Below are 26,701 nucleotides of genomic sequence, written 5' to 3'. Positions count from 1 at the left end.
AAGCAGGTGGAATGATGAGACTAAGCACGTGGAATGATGAGACTAAGCACGTGTTATTTTATCTACAGCCTGTAAATCACATTAAACTGCCACTAAAGGTTCAAAAAATGCCCTCTAAGAGTTTTTAGCAAGTAGATTTTAAATGCAACTTATTAAAAAAAATCTTGATGATTGAATTTCACAGTTTTTGTAGGTAAAAAAAAAGTCAAAATTTCCAAAAATAGGTTTTGAAAATTCTGACATCTTGACCATCTTGAAAGCTTTTCCAAACAACAAAAATGCAAGTGTCAAGTGTCAAGTCACATTTTTGCTTCACTAATCAAAACAAATATTAGCAGCTCTCCAGAGTGACACTAAAAATTATCGCAAATGCAACCAAAAATCCAAATGCGGTTTCAGGGGATATCATCTTGTGCAGTGGCATTAGTTAATTTCTAAGTTACTTTCGAGTGCATGCAAAAACAAGCATGTATAAGTGGACAAATGATTCTCAAGAACTTGCTCTTTTTAATGAGTCAAAAGGACTCACTTTTCGAACTCAATCGTGATTTAATGGTTTGAAGTACCAGTCAGTGAATCTGAACAGCAATCTTAATCAAGAGATTATTAATTTAGATTTCTATGACATTTACATTCATGCATTTGGCAGATGCTTTTATTCAAAGTGACATTCATTGCATTCAAGGTACACATTTGATCAGTTATTGCTTTCCATGGGAATCGAACCCATGATGGGCGTTGTTAGCGCCACGCTCTACTTTTCGAGCTACATGACGGCTATCGTAGTTATGAGGAACTATTAAGAACTAAGTGTTAGTTGTATCATTAAGTAACCTTCCTCAACACTGGGTTTATACATGCATTTACTGACAAACTTATATGACAGTGGGTACCTTTCTTCTGACTGTCCTGTTTGAGACATGGCTCCTTGTTGTCCATCTCTGTCGCCTTTCTTTCGTCATTACTCGAGTCTGTCACTTTTCCACTTTCACATGTGCTGCTGTGGTTTGGAGGCCCAGCTGGTGTGGCTGTGTTGGTCTGTGTGTCCATATCAGTGGCGGTGCAGGTCTCCTCCAAAGCGCTCTTGAACTCGTGGGACGGAAACTGGTTGAGTTGAGAGACCGGCTGCTCTGGGACAGGTGACTTCAGGGGCGTCTCTCCGGGGCAGGACTGAGCACCTCCAGAAGTTTCCTCTGGGACCAAATCCACTGGTGGAAGGGTAGGAGGGTCCACCACAGTGTCCTCTACTTTTGTTGGGGTTTCTGCATTTGGTTTAGGGCTCTCTGTCGTAGACTGACTGGGCTCAACTCTCGGGTCCTCCTCTTGAAGGTCAGGTAGATCAGGTTCAACTATAGAGTCATCCTCTCCTCCGACTTCATCTACGGTCACCAGCTCCTCCATGCTTTTAGGATACCAGCTCTCCTCCTCTCCACTTTCCAGTCCCTTGGCAAGAAATTAATACTTTCATTCAGCAAGGATGCATTAATTTGATCAAAAGAGACAGTAAAGACATGTATAATGTTACAAAAGATTTCTATTTCAAATAAATGCTGTTCTTTCGAACTTTCTATTCATCAAAGAATCTTGAATGAAAAATATGTATCACTGTTTTCACAAAAGTTTTAAGAAGCACAACTGTTTTTGTCACGGATTGGTGGCTGTAGTGAAGCGCATGACGGAGGAATAAACAAAATAAACAGGATGAACAGGTCTTCAAAAACAATAAACAGGAGAATAACATGGAGAAACACAACCACACATAAATTGATGCTACAGGACCAAGAACCAACACAAACTGAGGGCTTAAATACACAGAGCACACAAAAGAGATTAAACACACAGGAAAACTGTGTCAAACCGGCAAACAGAAACTGAACCCAGTGAAAACTAAGGGAGGGCGCTTCTCCTGGATCCTGGAGTCGTGGAAGGTAACGGGCAGGTGGGCAGGGCAGTGCCAGCAGGCTAGGAAGCCTCCAGGGTGACACGGGTGATACAGGAGCCAGGGAGAAGCAGCCTCCTCGACCACTGTGGCCAGATAGCCAGCCAGCTCCCCCATGAAATCAAGGACAGCTTTGCACACTCAAGGCACAGTTCTGGGGCCTGAGCGGCCTCCTGGACGAGCTCTGAGGCTTGAGCCGTCTCTAGTGCAGACTCAGAGGCAGGAGCAGGCTTGTGACTGAGCTCTGGGGCTTGAGCAGGCTCCGGGTAGGAGGACTGGAGGGATGTGTGTGTGCCCCAGACACACAAAGCAGCAGCAACTAACAAGGAAATGACCACCTCTTCGACCACGCCAGGGCAGACAGGAAGAGCAGGCTCCACAATTTCATTCTTCGGAACGGACTCAAGGTCCTCACTTTCTGGAGCCGACACCGGACTGTGCTCAGGGGCTGGACATGCAGAGGGCCGTTTCTTCTTCCTCAGCCTCCTCCTTTGAGCTGGGGTTAACGCAGAAATTTAACAGACTCTGGATTCGACTCACGAACTGCAGCGAGCTCTGGAACTGCTTTCTCTGGCTCTTGAACTTCACTCAAAAGAACAGGCTTGTGAATATTACTTCTTGGAGCAGACTCTGGAATTCACTCACAGGAACGGACTCTGGGATTTCACTCACAGGAACGGACTCTGGGATTTACTCAACTATATCTGAACCATTCAGTCAGAGAACATAGTTAGTATATTCCAACAATGACGAACTGAATCTACCAGGAGACAGGAACTGATACAGTCTGTCATTCAGTCCCTCTCGAAAGCAGGCCTTAAAAGCATGTGAGTGCTCCAGCTCACCCGATGGTAATACTGCAAAATATCATCCACAAATTGCTCCAAAGGCCAACTGCTCTGTAGGATGGAGATGATCTTTAGCCCGTTTCTTTTGTTCAGCCAGATCTATAGTGTCTGGGGCCCTGTATTCTGTCATGAATTGGTGGCTGTAGTGAAGCGCACGATGAAGGAATAAACAATATAGTCTTTAATTATAACTTCAAACACAATAAACAGGAGAATAACACAGAGAAACACAACCACGCATACATCGACGATACAGGACCAAGAACTAACTCAAACTGAGGCCTTAAATACACAGAGCACACAAAAGAGCTAATGAGATTAATTAACAAGACAACAGGATCAATCAATGAAACACAAGAAAACTGGGTCAAACGGGCAAACTGAAACTGAACACAATGAAAACTAAATCAAAACAGAAAATAAACGTGACAGCTTTCAACATTGATAATATAAAGAAATGTTTCTTGATCATCAAATCAGCATATTATAATGATTTCTGAAGGATCATGTGACACTGAAGACTGGAGTAATGATGCTAAAAATTCAGCTTTGATCACAAGAATAAATTCACATAGAAAAAAGTTATTTTGAATTGTAATAATATTTCACAATATTACTTTTTACTGTATTTTTTTTAAAATAAATGCAACATTGGTGAGCCTAAGAGACTTCTTTCAAAAACTCTTCCTGAATCATAACATTTCAGAAAGCAAAAACGCAGGCAGGAAGATTAATAGGGTGACCACCTGGTTATTGCTCTGATGGGATTTTGCTGGACAACGCAGGACACATGGGAGAGAGATAAATTTACTACTATTTGACTATGTAAATATTGATTTACACTAGTCGGAAAGCCTATTTGCCATGATAAATATAATAAACTGAATAACAGACTAGTAGGTAAAATCACATTTTATACTAAAATAAATTTCCTTAAGTAGTGACTATGTTATGTTCAATTATTAGACTATACAAACATTAAATGCATTTTACCAGATTCAGTGCATCTTGGATTTGGCAGTTTTGAACAGGACAAATTATCCAGTATGTGTCTGTATTTAACCTCCATCCGGAGTTTACTTTTGATGAGGTCCACACTGGTTCCTCTTTTTCTCCATCCATGTAGTCGTCATTAGCAGAAAAAAACCCTCTCTACGAATATGTTCAGGGCTTGACATGAACTTTTTTTGCTCAACAGCCACCGTGGCTAGTGGTTTTCCAACGTTACTACCCGCACAGCATTTTTCACTGGCCACAATTTTGACATCGATACCATTTTGACAAAAATGCCATTTAGATATTTTTTTAATTACCTACAATTTGAGATAATATTAGCAATATTAACAATAATATATTATTATATATTGAGATAATATTAACAATAATATATTGTCACTTTAAGACCTGACACATTATTTTGTGTTTTTGACTGTTTAAGCGCAATAAGCAGTGAAAAATAACTAAATTTAGTACTGAGAGGCGGCTTCATGCTTGCGCTCTTTGGGTGTGAGCACAAAATCTGCGAGAATGGGTAAAATGATGCGCAATACGCGCAATCCCATACCGAAACTCAAGCCCTTTAACACCAACAATATTCATCCGGAGCAAATGAAACGAGTGACTGAGGCGGGTTTGTGTGTAACTCGCTGTCGGAGAGATGAGAGAGATGGAAAGCGCAGCTGGTATTGTGTATTTATTCGGTGGATTTTTTTTTTGTATTTCAGTATCGATATGTATCGAAAAATCTATATTTTTGACAAAAAAATTATATTATATATAAAATTCAACCCGCCAAAGTGGCTAGTAGGTGTTTGGCAGGTTGGCGGGTGTTAATATCAAGCCCTGTATATGTTGCTTGGTTATTTTTCCCGATCTAGCTAGAACATTTTTAAATGCCAATCACAGTTTATTATTATATTTATTAACTGTGGTGTAATTTCAGGGAAGAAAAAAAATACAGGCATAATTGAAATGCGGGACACTGCTTATGAGGAAAGCTCCCAATTTCGGGACAGGTGGCCACTCCATAGATAAATGAATAAATGTGTTTACCTCACTGTCACGCTTCGAGGACTCTTCAGGTTTGCTGTTATGAGGAGACGCTGATCTTTCTTTGGCTCTATGTTCTTCCTTCTGTAATGCATAAAAAAGCAGTGCTATTAAAATATTGTGTTGAAGGGGTGAATTTACATTCCACTCCTTTTATTATATAACGAATAGGGAATCTTAGCTTTCTTAAATCTATTGCACCTATTCTGGTATTAGTGTAACAATGTAGTTGGTATCTGAGAGGCAGTGTTTATTCATTAAGGCCCACAGAAATGCAATTGTTTTGTAATTTATTCATTTGATCTTCATGCAAGTATGCAATCCTCATTTGTTCTTATTCATTTTCCTTTGCTGTTCTCATGACAGCTGTACAAGACATGTAAAGGCAACTGTGCCTAGGGTCATGAAGGTCAGTAACGCACCACATGTATCCACTAATAAATACTTGCCATTATTAACTCTTTAGGTTTTACAGGTCACTACATGTTAAAAATGTGACGATGAAACATTGGTAGAAGTCTATATCAGATCAAGTTTGTCACAACTTTTCTGGATTTTGGAGTTTAAATATTGTTTAATAAAGCAGTACATTTAAAGTACATCTATTTTAAAGAGTGTATAATATTAAAAAATAAATAATATTTTGATATAAAGAAGATGTATTATAAAATACATGATCTAAATGATTATATCTAGTATTCTTAACTCTTAAAGTGTATGATTTCAAATGTTGTGATTCAGTTGAAACATTATATGCAGTTGTATTACATTACAGTGTGAAATGTGTAGGACATGCCTTATTTTGGGACTCTTTCTCCTCGTCCTCTCGTCTCCGGCTCGACTTCTTGCTGCGTCCTCGGTCTTCTTCTATCCGGTTGGAGCCGGTGTCGTCCGTCACGTCTGACTCTGAGTGTCTCGGCCTGTGATGGTCTCCACCGTCCCGTCTCTTAGTTTTCCCTTCATGTCTGTGATGTTGCGGCCTGCTCAGTTTATCAGTCTTGTACAGTGAGTCTTTCTTGTAAAAGTCATCTATGGAGTGGTAGGAGGAGAAGGAGGAACCCTGAGGACTCCCACGGGGGTACCAGTCCCTGCCCCGCTCGTCCCCGTGCACCATACGGGGGCTGATCCGCTCCCCAGTTTTAAGGTAGGGTTTCCTGCGCTCGGACAGCCACCCGTTGGCTCTCTCCTCTTCGTCGTTCCTCCAGTCGTCTCTGTCACGGGGGTCCTCGTCGCCTCGGGAATGGGACGTCCAGTCCCAAGAGGCCCGGCGCGGCCCCATGCCGTTGCTCCAGTCAGGCCGACAGGACGGCCCCGGGGGACTGTGTGCCGAACTACATGAAGTGAAGCTCGGACTGTGGGAGCGCGGACTCAGAGAACGACTGACTGGGCTGCGAGATCTTGCACGTTCTGGGAGGTACCTACACAAACCAGCAGCGGATTTGAGACAATGATAAAGAAAAAGAAAAAGAAAATTCTTTTTAAAAACATTTTTAAACACACTAATGTACTCTCTCACTTTCACCTTCTTGGTCTTATATTAGGGTGACCAGACCTCCCTGTTTTTCCGAGGGCAGGACACCGAAACCCGGGACTGTCCCCGTTTTACAGCATATTCAAAACAACCCGCAAATACACAGCAAAAAAGCCCAACCATCATAACCTGCTGGTTACCAGAGCAGTCGTGTAGTGATTATCATCACCAACAGGGGGAGCTGTAAGCTACATTCATTACTTGGTCAGACGCCGCTAATTTAGCCATGAAGAACTGAACCTGGTCGAGCGCAGAGCACGGTTATTTATCCTTTTTTATTTAATTTTTTTAAGAGCTTGCATGGAACTTTTTAGAATTTTTTTAGTTGTCAAAAGAGACACGCCATTATGAGTTTCAAGGTAGTTACAATACTAGACTTGACTATAATAATATAATAATTCTATACTATGCTATAAAACAGTCACGAGGGTCAGCAGAGCTCCTCTCTATGATATCATTTCTTTTTTAATGTTTTTTTTCTGCACGACATTACTTGGATTTGGAGGACAAAACTTTTCAAATGTTAAGCAGTGAAGCTGTTTTTTACTATTATTATAAAACAAACAATAGAAGAAGAAATAATAATAATAATAATAATAATAATAATAATAATAATAGAAGATTATGCCAAACTACTTTTCGAGAATTTCATTATTTTAATGAGACTTTTTTCTTTATTATGAGACCAGGACAGTTGCACTTACCCAGACTTTATGCCCTCCAAAATTTGAATTTGAATGTTTAGTTTTTAATTTTTAAAATAATTAGAAATTCAAATCACTGTATATACGAAATGTATTTTTGAATAAATGTATAGTTTCAAACCCAAAAGAGTCCCTTATAAAACATCCCCACCTGTCAGTCTCCTGCATCTCATCTCGCTCTCTCTGGGAATTGATGTCATGGATGATTGAATTGACATCTTTACCTGGTTTCTGGATCAGAAAGCAAAACACTCTGAGTTGGGTTTGCTCAAGTCATGTGATGATGATGATGACGATGAGTCGAGATGACACATACCTTCAGCTGCAGCTCCTTGTATCTCTTGGACATGCGGATCAGGAGTTTGTGTGAGTTGATAGTGGCCGGCTGCAGCTGGTAATACTGAACCATGGCCTGAGCCGCCTCTACGTACGCCATTTCAAGAAAAGCCTGACAGAAAGCATGCATGAAACATAAAATCTGTCAAATGGGATCCGAACAGATATTCTTTTTAATTAGGTAATAAATCTTTAAGACAGTTACAAGATCGATTCAACGCCAGGCATTTCAGGCACACGTCAAACTTGGCACTGGACCCAGAATGTGATCCAGTTGGTACTAACAGCACCAATCAAAAAGTCAATCAAATGTGATTAACGAATCGTGGTGATGGAGACATCATCGTTGTCAGGGTTGTGCTTGCCTAAATCTATTTCTGCAGTAGCCTGGCACAATTTACAACAAACTGTACGATAAATCATCTTAGGACACTGCTATCTTAGTTTCAAATTAGGTAAAACAGTTATTTAACTGAATAATACAGCTTGTAAAAATTTGAAGTCACCATGAAATAAAAACTTAAACTTCAAATTTATTATGGAATATATTAACGTGCCCTCATAATCTTTAATAAAAATATCTTCTCCTCCCTCTTGCAGCTCATTTCTTTTCTTTGATGATGCGTTTACTGGCGTGAGGGCGGGGCTACCTGTCACTCACATGAGATCAACCAATAGCAGACCACAACCATCCAACCAATTCCCCATTGACAAAATCAAGTCCCGCCCTACATTTGTTCTTGTTCGTGAAGCTGTTTCACTCACAAAAGTATGGAAGCTTGTTTCCCCCACTGAATAAAAAAAAAAGGTAATTGCGACTTTATATCTCACAATTCTGACTTTTTCTAGCAATTGCGATGTTTACATCTCGCAATTCTTTTTCTCAGAAATGCGTGATATAAACTTGCAATTGTGACTTTTTTTTTCTCGCAATTGCTAGTTTATCTCGCAATTCGGACTTTTTTCTCAGAAATACGAGTTCATACCTCACAATTCTGACTTTATAACTCACAAAATTGCATGTTATAAAGTCAGAATTATAAGATATATACTCGCAATTATTATAGAGATATAAACTCACAATTCTGAGAAAAAAAAAATTCCCCTTAGAACTATATATCTATATTTGACTATATATCTCGCAATTCTGTAGGCCTGGCTGACACCAGACCCTTCTCAGTTGTAACTGAGAGTGGGTCTGGGGAAGGTTAATTCACAGCCCATTTCCAAAGGGGCGTCACCAACGGATGTTGCTCAAATGCCTCTGGGCAACCTAAAACCAATCAGAGCGATCGTCATCGTGTAAAGCCCGCCTCAACGTTTGTGATTGGTGCCTCGATTTGGAAAAATTGGAAATGGGCTTGAATTGGCTTCTTGGCCAGATGGACTTGCAGAGCAAATCTCAAATTTGCCGGAAGTTCGTCAGGGTTTTCCCAGGCTAGCAATTCTGACTTTATAACTCACAATTGCAAGTTTATATCACGCAATTCAGAGGTAAAAGCCAGAATTGTGAGAGAAAAAGTCGCAATTACTTTTTTTATTTTTTTATTCTGTGGCACAAACAAGCTTCCATACAAAAGGGAAGAAAAGACTATCCTTTCAACAAAATATGTTGACCCAGGAACGTGTCTAACTCTGCATGATCAGGATCCTGATTTTGTTGAGTTTGACGCTTTCCTGGGTCAACATATTTATTTATTTTATCCTGGAACAACATTCCTGTCCATCCGAAAATATAATCCAAACCATATCCCTACCTCTAAAACTAACCTACCCATTACTTATCTCTAAAATCATAGGGAAATGGTAGGTGAATAACACTGATGAAGAAGCACCTAACCTTGTTTGTAAGCCTAAACATAATGCAAAGAGAATATAACTGCACACAATCTTAAGCACATTTTATTATTACCAACGTTTCGGCACAACAAGTAGCCTTTGTCACGGCTTGTAAGCCTAAACTTGGCATTAACTGTAAACTCATCCATCAAATCTGATTGGTTGATTGGAGTGTTGTTCCAGGAACAACAAAGATGTTCATGCAGGAACATGTTGTAGTTGGTGAAATCAGGTTCTGCCCAACTCGAAGGCTGAATTATACCTGGTGCGTCGAGCGCATGAGGATGTAGTTGGTCACTTTGCCGAAGGGCAGCCCCAAGTTGATGACATCATTCTCCGTGCAGCTTCCCTCTGGGAGGTTACAGATGTGGACCACACGCCCGGGACACGCCTTACGCTGAAGAAACTGAGAGAGGACGGGACACAATTAAACATACACTCCTCAGATTATACACACTTTTTCATCTGATCAGCAATGGTGGGAAATGTTTAAGGGCATTTGAATACATCAATTAAATATATGTGAACATATTTGTGGCTAGCAGTTAATGTGTGATCTTTATATACCTGAAACAGTTTGTTAAAAAAAACAGCTGGCCCCTGCTGTGCTCACTAATGCCCCCTACTGCTGCTGTAATACTGGTGGAGCAGCTGAGGGACTGCATGTACATTAACATACACCATCAGGATGTGATTTATCATTTAAAAGCATAAGCACACTGAAAACTTAAACCTGATCAGAAAATGAGAGATATCAATGTGGGATATCGTAAATGCCTCATAAAAATTAACCCATGTTTATTAAATAAATAAATAAATAAAAAAATTAGCTAATTAATCCATATTATAAAATACCATAAAATCTGAAATTAATTTCAAAAATAATCAAAATTCGGTAAAAATTTTTTTTTATTTGGATAATCGATGTTACATTTATTCCATATATTAAAAACTACAGAAAGTCTCTCTAATATGTAAAAAAACAAAACAAAAAAACACAATATAAAGACTCTAAAAATTATCTAAAATAGATAATAGAAATTTAATAATAATTATATATTATTATACCATAATTTAAAGATTCTAGAAGGGATCTAAAATGTAAACTTTTTTTTTTTTTTTTTCACAATTAATCTACACTACCGTTCAAAAGTTTGGGGCTGGTTAGATTTTTTAAGTCTCTTATGCTCACTACGGCTGCATTTAGTTGACCAAAAATGCAGTAAAAACAGTAAACGTGAAATATTATTATGATTTAAAAATCGTTTTCTATTTGAATATATTTTAAAATGTAATTTATTCCTGTAATCAAAGCTGAAATTTCAGCTTCATTACTCCAGTCCTCACTGTCACATGATCAGTCAGAAATCATTCAAAAAAGATTATTTGATGCTCAAGAAACATTTATTATTACTATCAATGTTGAAAACAGTTGTGCTGCTTAATATTTTTGTGTAAAAAAAACCCCCAAAAAACTATTTATTTCTTAAAAAAATACGGATGCCAAAATTTTACAGCAGCATACCACAATCTACAAACAATAAAATTGAAAAATTCCATTTTCACATGATCTTGTTATACCTGTATGTATAGCACAATCTAAATACTCTAAAAATGTCTAAAAAGAATTAAGTTAAAATGTCTTATATTATTATTTAAATTTTGTCTATACACATGTATACATCACACCTCACTGTAGCTTATATTAAAATAATATACTTATTTTAATATAAGCTACAGTGAGGTGTGATGTGTACACGTGTTTGATTGACAGCAGCAAGTGTGAGGGGCCAGGGTCAGTGTTTACACTGCAATTTACACACTGTACGAACAGTATTATACTGGATGGTCCACAGAGATCTGCAGAGTGCGTGAGAAACGATTAATAATCATGACTGCTGACTGTGAGAATCAAAGTAGTGAAACTTGTGAAGTTCCTGTAAATGACTCAACCATCTTCCTCAGACCGGATCTCAAAGTAGAGCCAAAAAGGCCTTAAATCAATGTCAATCTGGTCACGGTCGATTTCTGGGTTTATCTGCGGCCGCCGACTCTAACAGTTTGAGCAGAGCTTGTGATCATTCTATGAATGGCATCCTGTCAGACTTCCCCTTTGCCCAAATGTGCCAAAAAGGTCACATTAGTTCTACCTCCATAAACACATACCAAAATAGCCCCCCAAACAGGCTGTTTATGCCTCCGCTATATGCTATACAAGTCAGAATGTAGCACTGAATGGCTTCTATGTGCCGGGACAGTAAAATGCAACACCAATGTTTTGGAGTTCATTCAGCTTGTTGTAAGCAGTCGAAGCTCGAGGTTCTGGCAATGATCAAGGTGATTACGGTATGTTGAAAGCATAACTGGCATAGCAGCGGCTGCTGCTGATTGGCTGGCAAGGACTACCCTCAAAAGATGTATTTTTTTTTTAATGATTGGTCTACCAAAGCAAGTGAAATTTAAAGTATAAGATGTACTTGTTTGACAGAATCTCATAATTAGAGAGAGATGCAAAAAAGAAGAACTTCAAACAGGTTTCTCCTAAACACCTCCTCCTATCTGTCATTGGTTGGCCAAACAGATAGCTCCGCCCCAAAGTCACGCCATTGGTCGAGTCAGTGTTGCCATGCTGGGCTGGTGGTCGGGATTCTCAAACAAATCCAGCAATGTTTTGAAAGCATATAAACAGTGGCTACAAAGCCACATTTTAACATAAAATCAACCTACTAATGGCGTAAAGTTGTCTCTGCATATTAAGTTGCATATTTATTTTAGTATCAAAATATTATTATTGTGGGTTTATATTAATATTTTTAATTCGTTTTATTTTTATGTTTTCCATTTTTATTTCAAGTTTAGTTAAAGTTTTAGTATTTTTGCTGTTTCAGTTTTAGTTTTGGTTATTTTAGTAAATCAAGTTAAACTAAATGAAAATGAGAAATGTTGCCTTGACAACTAGCTGAAATAAAATAAAGTTTATTTTTATTTCAAGTAACAAAAATGTTTTGGTAACACTTTACAATAAGTTACCATTAGTAGCCAAAACATTTGTTACAGTATTTAATAATATTTGTTAACGTAGGAAATACAAATACAACTGTTCTTAGTTCATGCTAGCTCAGGTTCATTAAATAATATTAACAGATACAACTTTTATACAAATATTGAAATTGGTATCAACTAAGATTAATAAATGCTTTTAAGAATTATTAATAATTGCTGTTTTAATATTGTTAATAAATGTAACCTTATTGTACATTTTTCACAGTGCTTTTTATTGTTTAGTTTTAGTTAACTACTGTTAATTACTGTTAACTATTGTGTAATAACCCTGTTAAGTTGTGATAAAGTATTTTAACTCCACAAAAAGTTACTCTCTTCAGCTTTGAAAATACTTTCCAGCACAAAAGCTGCAATGGATGAGGGAATTGCGAATGAGCAAAAATGTCAAGCAAGTCTTCTGGAGTATCTTAACCCTTAAACTCATACCTCGGGTCTTTAGTGACCCGGGACGTCATTCACTACCCTCCTACTCATTCATTTTTTAAAGTTACAAATCAACCTTCTTAGTATTCCTCAATCAATTCATTATAAACAACATAACAAGAAAACATTTTTATAAAAGAATGTCTGTTTTAATAATAATAAAAAAAAAAAAATTGTATAGGGTCACTTGCGACCCAAAATTTGAAATAAGTGTAAGTATTTTAAGTGCAGTTCACTTTTATTCCTCAAGGTGGCAATGTCTGATACACAATGATGGAGTGACGTTTCACTCATAGTAACCGCAGGCAGAAAACAAAAGAATAGGAAGAATCATCAGCAAAACTTGAAGTGGCTCAGAGATTTGCTGCAGAGCAAGAACTGAACGCAATCAAATATTACTGTCACTGTCACTTAATGAAGCTGTCAGCGATCAAAATATTGATTTTGAAGATGTTGAAAATGATAGTTTTGAGAATATGTTTGAGATTGTGAAAATGAGCCAGATGCTGAGCTGGGAAATGAGCTCTGATGAGGACAGTGATGATGGTATAAAACCTGAATATGGCTAAAGACCCGAATATGTAATAATGATTGGCGAAACATTCATGCATTTAAGGGTTAAAGTCACATATGCAAATAAAGACAATAGAAATTAATTATAAACTAGATAACCATTAATTAAATGTCTTCTGTATGGCAAAAAAAAAAAAAAAAAAAAAAAAGGTCATATTTCTAACAAAGAGAGAAACCAGAATAATGGACATTATGCAACATTTATGATGTGTTCAGTGTTACCAGTAAAATGACAATGAAGTTTCCATAAAGCAAAAATATTTTTCAGCGGTTGTCATCGCAATGGTTTGAAAACAAAACAAAAAAATTTATTGGCAATCTGATTACATCTTTTTATGTAACTATAACAGATTGCTGTGGAATACGTAGTGCTGTAATACGAATGTCAACTGAGACACGATGAGATTTGTCATGAACACATCATAAATTAGGAGAACGAAAGACAATCCCTTTGGAGATCTAGCGATGACCGGCACCATATCATGCTACAAATGCATTCACGTCTGTTTGCTTATCTAGAGAGGGTTTAAACTGCTTTACACAATCCCAGAAACAGGTTCATCTGAAACCTATAGCATGCACTTTCTGAATTGCATAGATCTCCTGGCATTCCTCCCATCAGGAAGCCTTTATCCCCAAGGATCAGGTTACGATTCTGTGGGCTGAAACTGAATTCCCAGCCTCAGAGCCTCCAAAGAATCCTGGAACAGCACACACATCTTGATTACTTGGACAGACGGTTTGATTGTGTCGATGCCGAAAATACAACACCCTTTCTTTGTGGACTGATTTTTTAAACCGAAAACAGAGTTTTTGCATCCTAAACTAAAAGAGTTATTAAAGCACCGCCAACGTACAGCTGCAGTATAACAGGTGGGTTTTATAGGAGCTAACATTAGCCCGTGCCTTCACTTCTCCAGTGGACTAAATCATAAATAACTTGGCTAAAAAGACCACCATAAAGAATCTTTGTGCAAGTCTCTGAATCCACAAGCTGGCAACTGCATAAAATACCATCCTGCACAGGACATGGTTTCAATTATAGTGGGTTTGACGTCTGCGCTAGGTCAGAGCATCTAATCCAAAACAATGCTTCACACCGTCCATATGTGAGGATCCATCAGTCGCACTTGGGACACGCAAACAGCCGCCTGTCAGAGCGCTACTCGCATTACTACACTACACGCAAACAACGAATGACCATGAGAGAAGAAATGAAAAATAGACTGTCAGAAGATAACCGATGACAAGAGTTATGTAGAAGAAATGCATTATAACAACGAATATAATATAATATAATATAATATAATATAATATAATATAATATAATATAATATAATATAATATAATATAATATCTGTAATTGTAGCCACAGTAATAATCCAGTATGTATAATAGGGTCAGTATGATTTAAAAAAAAAGAAAGAAAAAAAAGAAATGAATACTTTTATTCAGCAAGCTTGCCTTAAATTGATCAAAAGTGCCAGTAAAGACTTTCAATTTGATACAAAAGATTTCTATTTCAAATAAATGCTGTTCTTTTGAACTTCCTATTTATCAAAGAAACCTGAAAAAAAATGTAGCACGGTTTCCACAAAAATATGAAGCATCACAACTGTTTTCAACAGTGATAATAAATGCAAATCCTCATATTAGAATGATTTCTGAAGGATCATGTGACACTGAAGACTGGAGTAATGATGCTGCAAATTCAGCTTTGATCACAGGAATAAATTACAGTTTTAAAATATATTCAAATAGAAAATAAATAATAATATTTCACACAATTTTGCTGTATTTTTGGTCAAATAAATGCAGCCTTGGTGAGACTTATTTCAACAATAACGACCCAAAACGATCGAATAACAGTGTACATCTTCAAAGAGTAAAATGCGTTAGACACATTAAACACATGATAAATTAATAGGGGTGTTATAATGCATTGCACTTAGTCCAAAAACACTTATTATTAACCAAGGAATGATTAAAAATGTCGCTTCGATGATAATGTAAACTGTGATTATAAGGCGCATAAGTCATATGCTTTTGTCATCTGCAAATGCTGTAAAAGTGTTTCTCTCTTGGCAACTTGCTTTCCGTTTCTGTTTATCTCTGTCTCTTCTCAGTCCTTGACCTCAAAATGGCCCTGCTTTGAACTCACGTATACAAGTAACTATTATTCTAGTTTTTGTGTTTTTTTTCTAGAAAGCCAGTCAAAAAAAATAAATAAATCATCTTTTAAGTGATGAGACGTACTTCCATTGAGCGACCAAAATACAAGTCACAAAAAAATGTGTGGTTCCAGTGGTATTTTACTGAGAGACTGTATGTTGCTACAATTGACAGAATGTTTTTTTGCATATAGGCACAGAAGAAAAAAATTGCTAGCAATAATATATAATAGTGTTTAAGAAACATAGTTAAACTGTGTGTATTAAACTTTAAACTTTGTATTATGGGTGGTAGATTTTTTTCAGCACTGGCAGGTCTGGCAAAAAGTGAATTTTGGAGGCTCATCCCACAGCTAAATAAAGTCCCTGCACAACAAAAACAAGTGTTCAGTTTTTACACTGAACCAGATCAGTCTAGTCTGGTGCATTCCCACCTCATTACAACAGCATGATAGCAAAACAACTGCTGAGTCGACCCTGTTCATTTAACTGAAAAATACTGTTGTGCTCGAAAGTTTGCAGAGCTGTATATTCACAACTGAAACAATCCCCTATCGATGCTACTGAACCGCACTTATACAAGAAATCCTTTCCTAGTAAGCAATGACTGAGCTGTACAATACTGATCGCTTCCACCTGTTCTCAAAGAGCTCTAGTTGTGAAGATGGCTCAGTTGTCCTTTCAATAATAACCGTTAGACTGTGATAATACGCACTAAGTAATCCGTCAGTCATTGAAATAGTGTGACCAAAATATAGCATGCTCTGTATCTCAACACTCTTGGCTTCTTTACAAACCCGGTGAGCTAAAAGAACAATGCTATGAGATAAGCCAACAAACACTCAGAATTAAAGACCTCATCAAAAAAAAAGCTGGGTGAATTTTTCAGGGTTACAAATCCACACCAGTCAAACGCCAAATATCATGTGAATTTTAATTTTTGACAAACTATTTATTCCTTAATCCAAGTCTTTTTAATGGTCTTTCTCCATTACTAACCTTTGCTCCTGATGTAAATCCCGGCCCTGAGACAGGAAATGACATGGCTGTGGCAGGCAGATATGAAGCACTTCCAGTTGAAACATCTGTAGAAAACAGGACAGATATCCAAATATAATTATAAATCATAGATTTTGAGGAATACATCTATTTTTAACAACCATGTTGCAAATTGTTCACATCACCTTCCTTGAGGACCCACTAAAAAGTCAGACCCCATGAAATAATTTGACTAAAGACATTTTTTTGACATTTTTGTATGTGTGTTGATGTATTTACTATTGAAACAGGAAATAAGGGCAGGGAATATTTTAGTTTATTTAGGGCTTGTAGTTTTTCGCCAATAGCGTTTAGTTTACATACCAGCCTACAAAACCAAATAAAAGCCACTTCATTTGCAACCAAATCATTTTTGGAAAAGGATGTGAAGTAATAAATTGTGACATTGAATAAAATAAAAGTGCGTTAGCATAACCAAAGACACACAGATTAACCATCGCTGCGTCCAAAATCGATTCCTTCCCTATATATTGCGATAAACAGTACGCCAACATAATAGTATGTCCGAATACATAGTATTGGGAAAAACATCATGCAAAAAGTCCCCGGATGACATACTACTTCCGGCGAGATTCTGGTGTGGGCATTCGATGGTCACTTTACTATCCCATGAAGCTACGGGAGAGGATTAATGGAAGTGTAGCTACGCAACTGAAGCTGGTAGGTCACGTGACCGTAACAAGCACGTTTTGCTTCTTGCTAATGCTAGCCAATGGCTAGACGATCAACATATTGGACAAAACTGTGATTACACCCCTTGAGCACAAGATGATTCATCAATATTTTTAGAAAGAAAGTTTGTTAAACAAAAATTGATCAGTGAATGTTTTTTTTCCCCAGTTGTTTCTGACAAAAACAAAAATTGTGGTGTTAACACACGTCACTCAAGTGTGTGCCAGACTGCAGACACTCCACTCCCCCGCAAATGAAGTGACAGCCCTAAAAATAGAGTCCTCTCTAAAATCACGTCTCAGAGTTTTCTGTCTCCTGAATTTTCAGCGCTTACATTGAGGGACAAATTGGGAGATTTGACTTACCTTGACTGGCAGCTGATGTGTATGCCATAGTGTTACTCAATGCCATGTTGAGACATCCTTCAGACGACACTGGAAAGTGCACTGCTCCGAGCGGCGGGCTGCGAGGGGGACAGCACTGCATTTAGATCCTAAATCCCAGTGCATCTGGTCTGACTATATCTTATGACACCGCTCAAATACAAGTCATAACTCTCTCTATATGGAAGAAGACTCTTTATAAAATAACTCTGTGTTTAATACGGAGATTGGTTGTACTCATAAAATGCTTAACAAGAGTATCACAGGCGATGACCTGTACGTAATAAGGATCAAAATAAACCACATACAAACAAGCCCTTTAAAAATATCTTGCTTCTACACCAAGTTAGCAACGATTAGCCGCCCATGCATCAGAGTTGGTGGTTTATCAACATGATAGACACTTAAAACAGCCCTGTACATCAATTGATGAAGGTTGTAACATGGTACAAATGGTATTTTCGTCAGTACTCACCTTTCAGTATAAAGCGAACAGTTTTGCAGATGTAACTTGCCCTTCACATGCTGGTCCCAGTCCTGAAAACAGCACACACACACACAAATTCACACACAAACATGATACGCCTGTCAGATAGACTTCACTATGATCCTTCTCTATGAGAGAGAAAGATTCCCCTGGCGTTGCCACAACCTGGGCCAATTAGAGATCTAGTAGTTCACCGCAGAGAAAGGGCGAGCAAGAGTTTAGAACGAATGCGATTACGACAAACTCCTGCAGAACAACTGCGCCCTCCCCCCCTTCTAAACCTGCCTCCACTCGACACATGCCAGCTGCCACAAAAGCATTTACACCCTAGTGTAAAAAATGAGCCCATTTTATCCAAGTATCACGAATACCCTCTCAGTTCTGCAGAAATAGCTGGGGAAAATAGTTGCTGGAGTCGAGACCAACTGGATCCAACACCAATTGTGGATACTGGATGCTGCAGCTGAGACATCTGGTTAGACTTATGTAGGTACGGTACCGAGTTCATAAGCAGAATTCAAAGTCTTGCATACATTCGGCACATGTAGCAAATTCTTGTGAGATTTGTATTCTAACAAATATTTGACTCCATTTACACCTAGTATTAAGATCTATCTTTGTGATCCGATCACAAGTATTCTGCATTAAACAGGGTCCAGCGGGTCCAAAACAGTTTATGATCCAATCTCGGTTGATCCGATCTCAAGTGGACAGTGCTGAATACAGGTGTAAACTGAATTCTAACTGGTTTCTTATCCAATCAACATTCAGAGTAGTCATAAACAAATGTGACCACATTGAATTTGCAGTGCAAATGCTAATCCATTTTTGAAGTTGGTGTGAATGGTCCATTTACTTTGATCTCAACCAACAAGTCAGATCTACTCACCTTCAAGTTGTAAACCTTCTTTTCACAAATGGTGCACTGATGGGGTAGGTGTGAAGGTGTTGTCCCATGATAGTCATTGAACTGGTGGGGTTGTAACGACAAGGTCACCCCTTCTTCCCCCTGGGAAACCTGTGGCTGCTGTTGAAATCCCCCTTGCTGCCCGATGGGTGGGCCAGTCCCTGGTCCACATGTAGAGTTAAACTTAGGATCTGCTGTGGGTTCCTCAGGGTTATATAACTCTACCCTCTGACCCACAAACCCTGGTCCGGGTGGCACCCAACCACCAGGACCTGGTCCTGTACCCATATCCATCTTCCCCAAGTTGATCGGACCTTTCCATTGCTCCTTAGTGGCTGATGAAGAAACAGATCCTAGATTCTGATCGTTGCTTCCACCCGTGAAACAAGTTTGTTGTACTGGGGTTTCTGTGGAGTAGAAGTCTCTCTGAAAATTGTTGTGGACATTGTTTCTGGGTTGTGTAGTGGCTCCACCATACTGTCCTTCATCACATGGTTTATTAGCGACCACTGACGTACCTCCCAGATATCCAAACTGCAAGCGTCGGTCCGTGTCCGTCGAATATGTTCCAGCCTTTTTGCCGAAATCATTGTGCTGACTAGCTTTTTGGTTGGACACCCCTCTGTAGGCAGTGGGCCTGATCCCAGTGGGATTTGGGTTAAAGCCTCCCCCAACCAGTTGTCCTAGGGCAGCATTTGGGGGTGGGAAGGCTATTGGTGGAGGCGGAAAGGCTCTGCCGTGGGCCTGGGCCATACTTGAACCCCGAAGATGGTTGAAGAGAGGCTGGGACATGGCCACATTGGAAAGGACCTGATTTAGGACAGAGGCTGCGGCAGCAGTATTAGTGGTCTGGGCGAGTTTGAGGCGGTGAAGGGTGAGCTGGGCCTGAAGCTGAGCCAGCTGAAGACCTGCAGGACTCAGCAGCAGGTTCTGACCCACTCCACCATGAGCACCTCCCAGAGGAGCAGACTTATTATCAAGCTTTTCTCCTGAGGTACTGTGGAGACACACATAACATTTTGTCAATTAAATGATCATGTGCCACAGAAAATGTACACAGTAAAAACTAGGCATCAGCAAACACCCCACATTAGTGTATGGTTCCCATTTGATTGATTTAGTAAGCAAGTAATTGCAACCCTCTACAACCAAATTTCATAAGAGGCGAATACATTTATTTTTAAATAGCCAATGGCTAGTAAATTATACGATTATCACCTGTAATTAAGTTAGAGGCAAAAAAAAAAAGTTTAGCAGAGATATAATTTCATTGCCTGCTGAGCTTTATGCATCGTCGCTTGGTTGAGAGCGCCCTGCTCTGTCGCTTTCTCTCACACATGCGCGCTCACAGTGAGAGAAAGAGAGAGCACATGCAGGGCTCGTTGACAGAAATATCAGTAGGCGCGTTTTTTTTTCTAAATGTCGACAAAAACCTATTGCGAAATGACGGCGTTTCCATTAACCGATGTTATGCGACTACAACGATAAGTCATTCCAAAAATCATAGCAACGGACGTTGTTAGCTTTATGTATATCTCAGCTACTGCACTGGCCATTATTATTAATCAAAGGAGACGTATGTGTGTTATCCAATCATTAATGGCATGGAAAGACCCTTATACTTTAGAAAGGCACATATGAGGTGTTTCTGGGTGTTTCTCACTCATTTCTGCTTCGAGGTCTTGATAGTGGCATTTCTTTGAGGTTTAGAATCCAGTATTCCTGTAATTCTTTTATGAATTTAATAAAGAACTCTGTCTCGTATTCTGTCCAAACATACCACGTCATCTACATCAGCTGACCTGTAAATGCGCAAAAACTGTTTCCATTGCAGTTTTGCGAAATATTTCTTTTTGGAATTGCTTGAAAAAACCCCACCACATGCGAGCGTAAAAACGTTTTTTTTTGATAAATGGGAGTTTTTGCGAAATTGACGTGTTTCTATTGGGCGTATTTTCAATTCGCAATTTAAATTTGCGCAATTTGAAGGGTAATGGAAACACGGCTAATGTCCCGATCGGACCAGTGCTGGGTCATCATGAAAGTTTATCATTTAAGCCTTGTCAATTTAACCATTCAAGCACAAGATGATGCGAAAGATAACTCGCGCGCACAGTGTGCAAAGCATACCGAATTGAGCTCTCTTTCATGTCTTCTTTCACTTGAATTAACAATTTCACAAAAAATTGAAAAAATGCCCATCTTGGCGAGTATCCTAGCAAACATGGTGTTTGGTGTTTTTAGCCCCCAACGGCGCCTTCCAGGCAGCGAGGGGATGGGTAGGTTTAAGGTTGAGGTTAGGGTTAGCTGCCTGGAAGGAGCCATTGGGGGCTAAAAACACCATCGAGCAGCAAACATAGTCGGTTATGTGTTAAGTGAACGTAAACAGTCGAGAAATAAAATGCATGTGTACAGTATCTGTGTATTGGATCTGTGCATTTTATCTTAAAGTGACAGCAGCCTAATATTCCTGCTGCTGTCTGTTACTGCAAAAATCACTCAATGCTCTTTGACTGAATAACTTCTGTAACTTTAATAAGTAGTCATATATATTTAATTTATACATGCAGTGAAGACAATTCAATGTTATTTTTCATTTGATTACTTTATTCAATTTCTGTACATAATCTAAACCTACCTAATTTGTATCCAACTACTGTTAGGTCTACCTGAAAAGCATTGTTTATTTCATTTACATATTTGTTATATTGTTTATTTGTGCTATTGCTTGTAGTTTGATTATTTGTTCTTATTATTACAGACTGTTTACTTGACTTTAATAGTGTTTGAAATGTATATTTATATTATATTTATCAAAAAAAAAAAAAATCATTTGTATTGTTCTTGCATTCAATGTAAAAAGTCTGGCGAGTAAAATAAAAAATGTACTAGCCATTGGCATCTCAAGCTCCAGTGTGTCCTTAGAGGGTAGAATTGGTTAATATTTCCATAAAACTTTTCTGGCTACTCAAAAAACAACAACCTCAAAACTTTCTAAAACCCCAAAACTAAATGTTCCCAGGAACATTACAGGAAGCTTTTGAAATGGAAATTTTTGTTTTGCAAAACCTCAAGAAACTCAAACTTGCTCAGAAACATTCTTCCTGACTAGACATGAGTACTGTGAACTCCCTGTCCCTGTTTGAGTGGACTGATTAATGCGCTCACATGCTTGCTAAATTTAGCAAGCACTACTATCAATCAAAATATCTGTGCAAGCATGATAGCACTCCCGCTGAGCACACACCCTCCAATCCAAGAGCTGACATAAGTGCCAAAGCCCCAAGGAAGAGTTGTAATAGTAGAGAAATAGGGAACAACGTTTCTCAAATACAGGCCCTAATAAGGGGATTCTTTCATGAGGTACTTTCCATGTGTTCTGGTGTTTCAAATACAGACCAATGTCATGCATGAGCAGTCAAGAAACAACTGGAACAAGGGGAGGCCCTCAGATCCTCTCAAATCTGAATTTGTGCAACTGAATCTTTTGAGTGGATTAACACCTCTCCAGAGTAGTGCTGGAGTCATTTAAAATTATGCCATGGTCTTACAGGAGCCTTTCCAGATCGTAAAGTTCACACATCAATACCAGCTCTAAATAAGTTATCCCTTCTTTCTTTAGACCACAAACTAATCAGATAATAGGCTGTTTTTCTACTCATTACACAAATGTTCATATTTACAACACACATTTAATTAAAAGATTTGCATTTAAGCAACAGTCCATTGCTGTGTTCCAGTTCACGGTGTTCAATGACTTGTGGGTTAATTTAGCTCTCCACTTCCCGTGAAGTGATATGGATTCCTTCCATTTGTGGTTTGAGGTGACCCTGACCCTGATTTTGATTCTGATTTCTCACCTAAGTTGGCTGAATACACTTTGAAGTCCTTCGCAGGGCACTATAGGCAACTGGAACACACCTCTAGAGTGAATGTGTAAAAACAAACCAAAATATCTATACTCAATGCACATAGATACATCAGTATTTCAAGCATTAGTCTAATGAAAATAGAGTTGCAGCGAGAAAATTGGCAACCAGGCCAGCTCTGTTTCAAGCACTCCTGATATTCATGGAGGGTTACAGTGACTGTCATCTGTCAATATCCGCGTTTCCATTTTCGGGCCCAAAGCAGCCGTGCTAGTGAGTGCCAGGGTCAGTCGCGTTTCCACTGTCACTTCCGGGGCTTGATCGGGCCTCATCGGGGCTTTTCCGGGGCCAACAGCCTGGGTTTTTTGGCCCGGCAAATACCTTGGTCCAAAGCGGTGCAGCTGAGGCTTGAGGAGTGGTCATGAATAGAGGCAGAGTTCATCTGAGTCTGGAGAGGATGATTTCATACATCAGCATTGAAGACTTTAAATGGGGTCATATAATGCCATTTTTGTACAAGTTAATATGATTCTTTAGGGTCTAAATTAAAAGTTTGTAATATACTTTAATTAAAAATTCTCATTAGTATTGTAAGAAAACACTAATTTTACCTGGTCAAAAACAGCTCTGTTTTCAGCACGCCATTTAAGTGCATGTGTCTTTAAATGATAATGAGCTTTGCTCACCCCGCCCCTCTGTTCTGTGGGGCGTTTTGACCTGACACAACATGTGGAGTGTTGCCTTGACAACAGTTGAGGGTATATTTTGGAGAAAGAACGGCAGCAGGAGTCTCTGAGGAAACATCTGTGCAACCGTATCAATTTGAACCGGAGTCGGACCCGGAACAAGATGACGGCCCCGAAAAGTTCGACAATTAAGGCTCGAACAGGACGTTTCTGAATGGTTGGTTAACGTAATGTCACTTTGATCTATCTTTGTATGTACTGGCAGGGTAGAGTAGTGAGGTACGAACGCTATGTGTTTACTGATGTATACGTTAGTTCATTGACAGATTGATGTTACAGCTAACGGTCATGAAAAACTTTTTTTTCGGTAAATGTAGGCTTGTCAGTGATGCGTAACGTTATCTATGCAGTGTTAGGTACAACTGTCAGGGCTGAAGCACTGACATGAGGTCACGGCAGGAATGTTTCTTAGCAAAACCAGCTTTATAACGTTACTGACCTTCGTTTATAAAGCAGTCTGGTGAGAAATGATTTGTGAAAACATGAAAGCATTGGCGTTGATCGTGGGGAATATTCCCTTTGAAAACAAACTCAGCCACTGCGTCTTCAGTGGTTCGGATTTAGGAACATCAAAATGACTGCTGTGTTTGTTATTACACCCAAGAACAGAACACCACAATCGCTTAGACGCCATCCTGCTCCAGCGTATCAACAATGGCGGACTATGATGACAGCTCGCTCACGAGCGAGGGCGGGTCTGTGTTGAAACGCTGCTGTCAATTAACAATCGTGGGAGGGGCGTCCGACCGTGTGACGTCACACGGTCAGACGGCTCGATTTGAGACAGGGGACAATATATAAGGAGATTAAATAAAAAACAACTGGATTGGATTTTTATCATTACAGTATATGATGGTTGTGTACAGGCACTGCCAACACACACTTCAGTACAATCAACTTGTAAAAGTGCATATACCATTATATGACCCCTTTAAAAATTATGTTAGCTCAAAAACTCACTTTCAGACAGCAGCGAGTTTTTGAAATAACTTCGGTTTGTGATTCAATGGGGACTCTGATCATGGTATAAGGCAGAAATATTGATATGCGATGCAAAAGTCTGTGCGCACTAATAGTAAATAGTAAACATGGTAAATACGACCGCTTGAAGAAATCAGACAAATCATATAAGCTATCACAATCGTTTATTTATTTGATCTGTCAGGATGATATCCATATCTAGCTCCGCATACATCATAAAATTAAGCAACTCCGGTTTTACGGGAGCTTCTCTGACTGAAAACATAACTGTATTGGGACTGTCACTGGAGAGAGTGCTAAAGCTCCTCAGGTCGTATTTTTGGTGGAAAATTTGTAGAAATTATCATTCTTTCTAAATGTGACGTAAATATAGTGTCCTGTGGCTACAAATAAACAGAAACAGAAGCGACTGAATAAGTGCATCCTCTTTCTTTTGTGAAATAACGGTAAATACCACTTTATTATCTGTGCGACTAATGTGCAATCTTGACACAAATTAATTAATTATGATCAAAGTATCACTTATTGTTGTAAAACTGTGGTAAAACTAAGTAAACTACAAAAATGCTAACAAACGGACGCTATTATCATGTTCATTTTTGCTGGTTTCCAGTGATTTCTTTCTGATCCGTTTTCTGATAAAACTTTAAAAAGACTAAACATTTATTTGGGAGAACAATGTGTTTTTAGAAACTAAACAGTGTCAAGTTTTATTTAAATTTGACTTTAATATTTCTCAGACCACAAATAAATATACAGATATTAGTTTCATTGTTGTTAGCATGTTAGCATGTAGCCAAGGGCATCTTATCCTTCGAAAGGCACTTTGTATCTTTGTCAAGAAATGCACTAAAAGCTTAATTAGTTATTAATTTGTATTATTTCTCAGATCACAAATAAACATAGAGATGTTAGTTTTAATAATGGATTGTTGTTAGCACATTAGCATGTAGCCATTGGCTTCTATGCCTTGAAAGGCACTTTATAACTTTGTGGACAAGACGTACATACATACATACTTTTCTTTTATTATTATAAGCAGTAGCAGCAGTATAAGAGCAGTAAACTGGTACTTAAATATGGGTGTATATTACCACATTACTAGACATTCGCCAGTACAATATAACCTGGCATGTGAAACGGCATGCAAAACTGTAATGGAAATCTTGGGCAAAGACACAACATACATAAATTAGATTTTATGGTACAACTGGCCTTTGAGACCCAACAGCTGGTCAACTGTAGCATACCACAATTAAGAGTGCAGAAATTGAGCCAACAATGGATTTAAAAAGTATAGTTTTATGGTTGGCATGCTATAAAATGATCTTACACACAGTAAGTGCACGCAAACATAATGAGGTTAGGTTTCAAAAATACTGTAACGTTAGTAGCACCTAAGTTAGTAAGCCAAAGCTCGTTTGCCCAGAGATTTGTTCAATATTTTATCTGCATTAGCGCATTGCTAATATGTTGCAGTGTAACTTTTCTGTAGTTGTTGTGTCAATTTTTTAAACAAAATTGTTTGTCTTGATTATCATTGACGAAAACTGTGTAAACAAACATTTTCGTCAGCTATTTCGATATCAAAGAGGACTGTTGGACATTACGCCAGTATCGTCACACCTTCATGACTCGAAAGCCTAAAATACACCAGTGACACACAACACAGCATGCTCAGCTACCACCGAAAACAAGTATGGCTCTCACAGCTGCCTGCACTCGAGTCGTCTCGCATAAGCAGAGGATCCAGGTGTCAAATGCCCTTCACCACTTAATACAAGCCCGTCTTAAGACAGGAAATGTGCAGGGTATAATTATACGCTATTGTGGATGTACAATGTCTTTGCACCAATCTGATCCGTGGGAAGGATCAAGCTTTGTGTATTTCTAGCTAATCCACGGATAAATTGGCAAGAGTACAGAGGTCACGCCCCCCCCCGACCTCATGATGGGACAAATTATGTCCTGAAAGCAACTGTTCGGGTTTATAAGGGCTGGAAATGCATGACATCATGCCTCAGAGACAGAGCAGTGTCTGCATCTGAAACACCTATCGATGCATTCAAACAGCATAGTGGCTGAAATAGTTTTATAATCGCTTAAACGAAATTAAAATAG

General features: G+C 38.7%; 1 protein-coding gene across 2 annotated transcripts in view; it reads right to left on the bottom strand.

The window, feature by feature from the left end:
• rbm20 (RNA binding motif protein 20) overlaps window positions 1-26,701 on the bottom strand; it is a 68,357-nt gene that overhangs the window by 5,321 nt on the left and 36,335 nt on the right. For both annotated transcript variants that reach the window (XM_084117696.1, XM_084117697.1), the window contains exons 2-11: window positions 18,967-19,981; window positions 18,066-18,127; window positions 17,573-17,670; window positions 16,476-16,561; window positions 9,509-9,652; window positions 7,388-7,519; window positions 7,223-7,302; window positions 5,633-6,254; window positions 4,840-4,920; window positions 894-1,443 (exon numbers count right to left, since the gene is read on the bottom strand). In XM_084117696.1, coding sequence (XP_083973822.1) covers window positions 894-1,443; window positions 4,840-4,920; window positions 5,633-6,254; window positions 7,223-7,302; window positions 7,388-7,519; window positions 9,509-9,652; window positions 16,476-16,561; window positions 17,573-17,670; window positions 18,066-18,127; window positions 18,967-19,981 — 2,870 coding nt within the window. The remainder of the gene's footprint in view (window positions 1-893; window positions 1,444-4,839; window positions 4,921-5,632; window positions 6,255-7,222; window positions 7,303-7,387; window positions 7,520-9,508; window positions 9,653-16,475; window positions 16,562-17,572; window positions 17,671-18,065; window positions 18,128-18,966; window positions 19,982-26,701) is intronic.

This window comes from Abramis brama, assembly GCF_963993115.1.
Source record: "Abramis brama genome assembly, chromosome: 6".
NCBI lineage: Eukaryota > Metazoa > Chordata > Actinopteri > Cypriniformes > Leuciscidae > Abramis > Abramis brama.
Note: the sequence above shows the minus strand (reverse complement) of the source record. Positions and strands in the feature narration are given on the sequence as shown.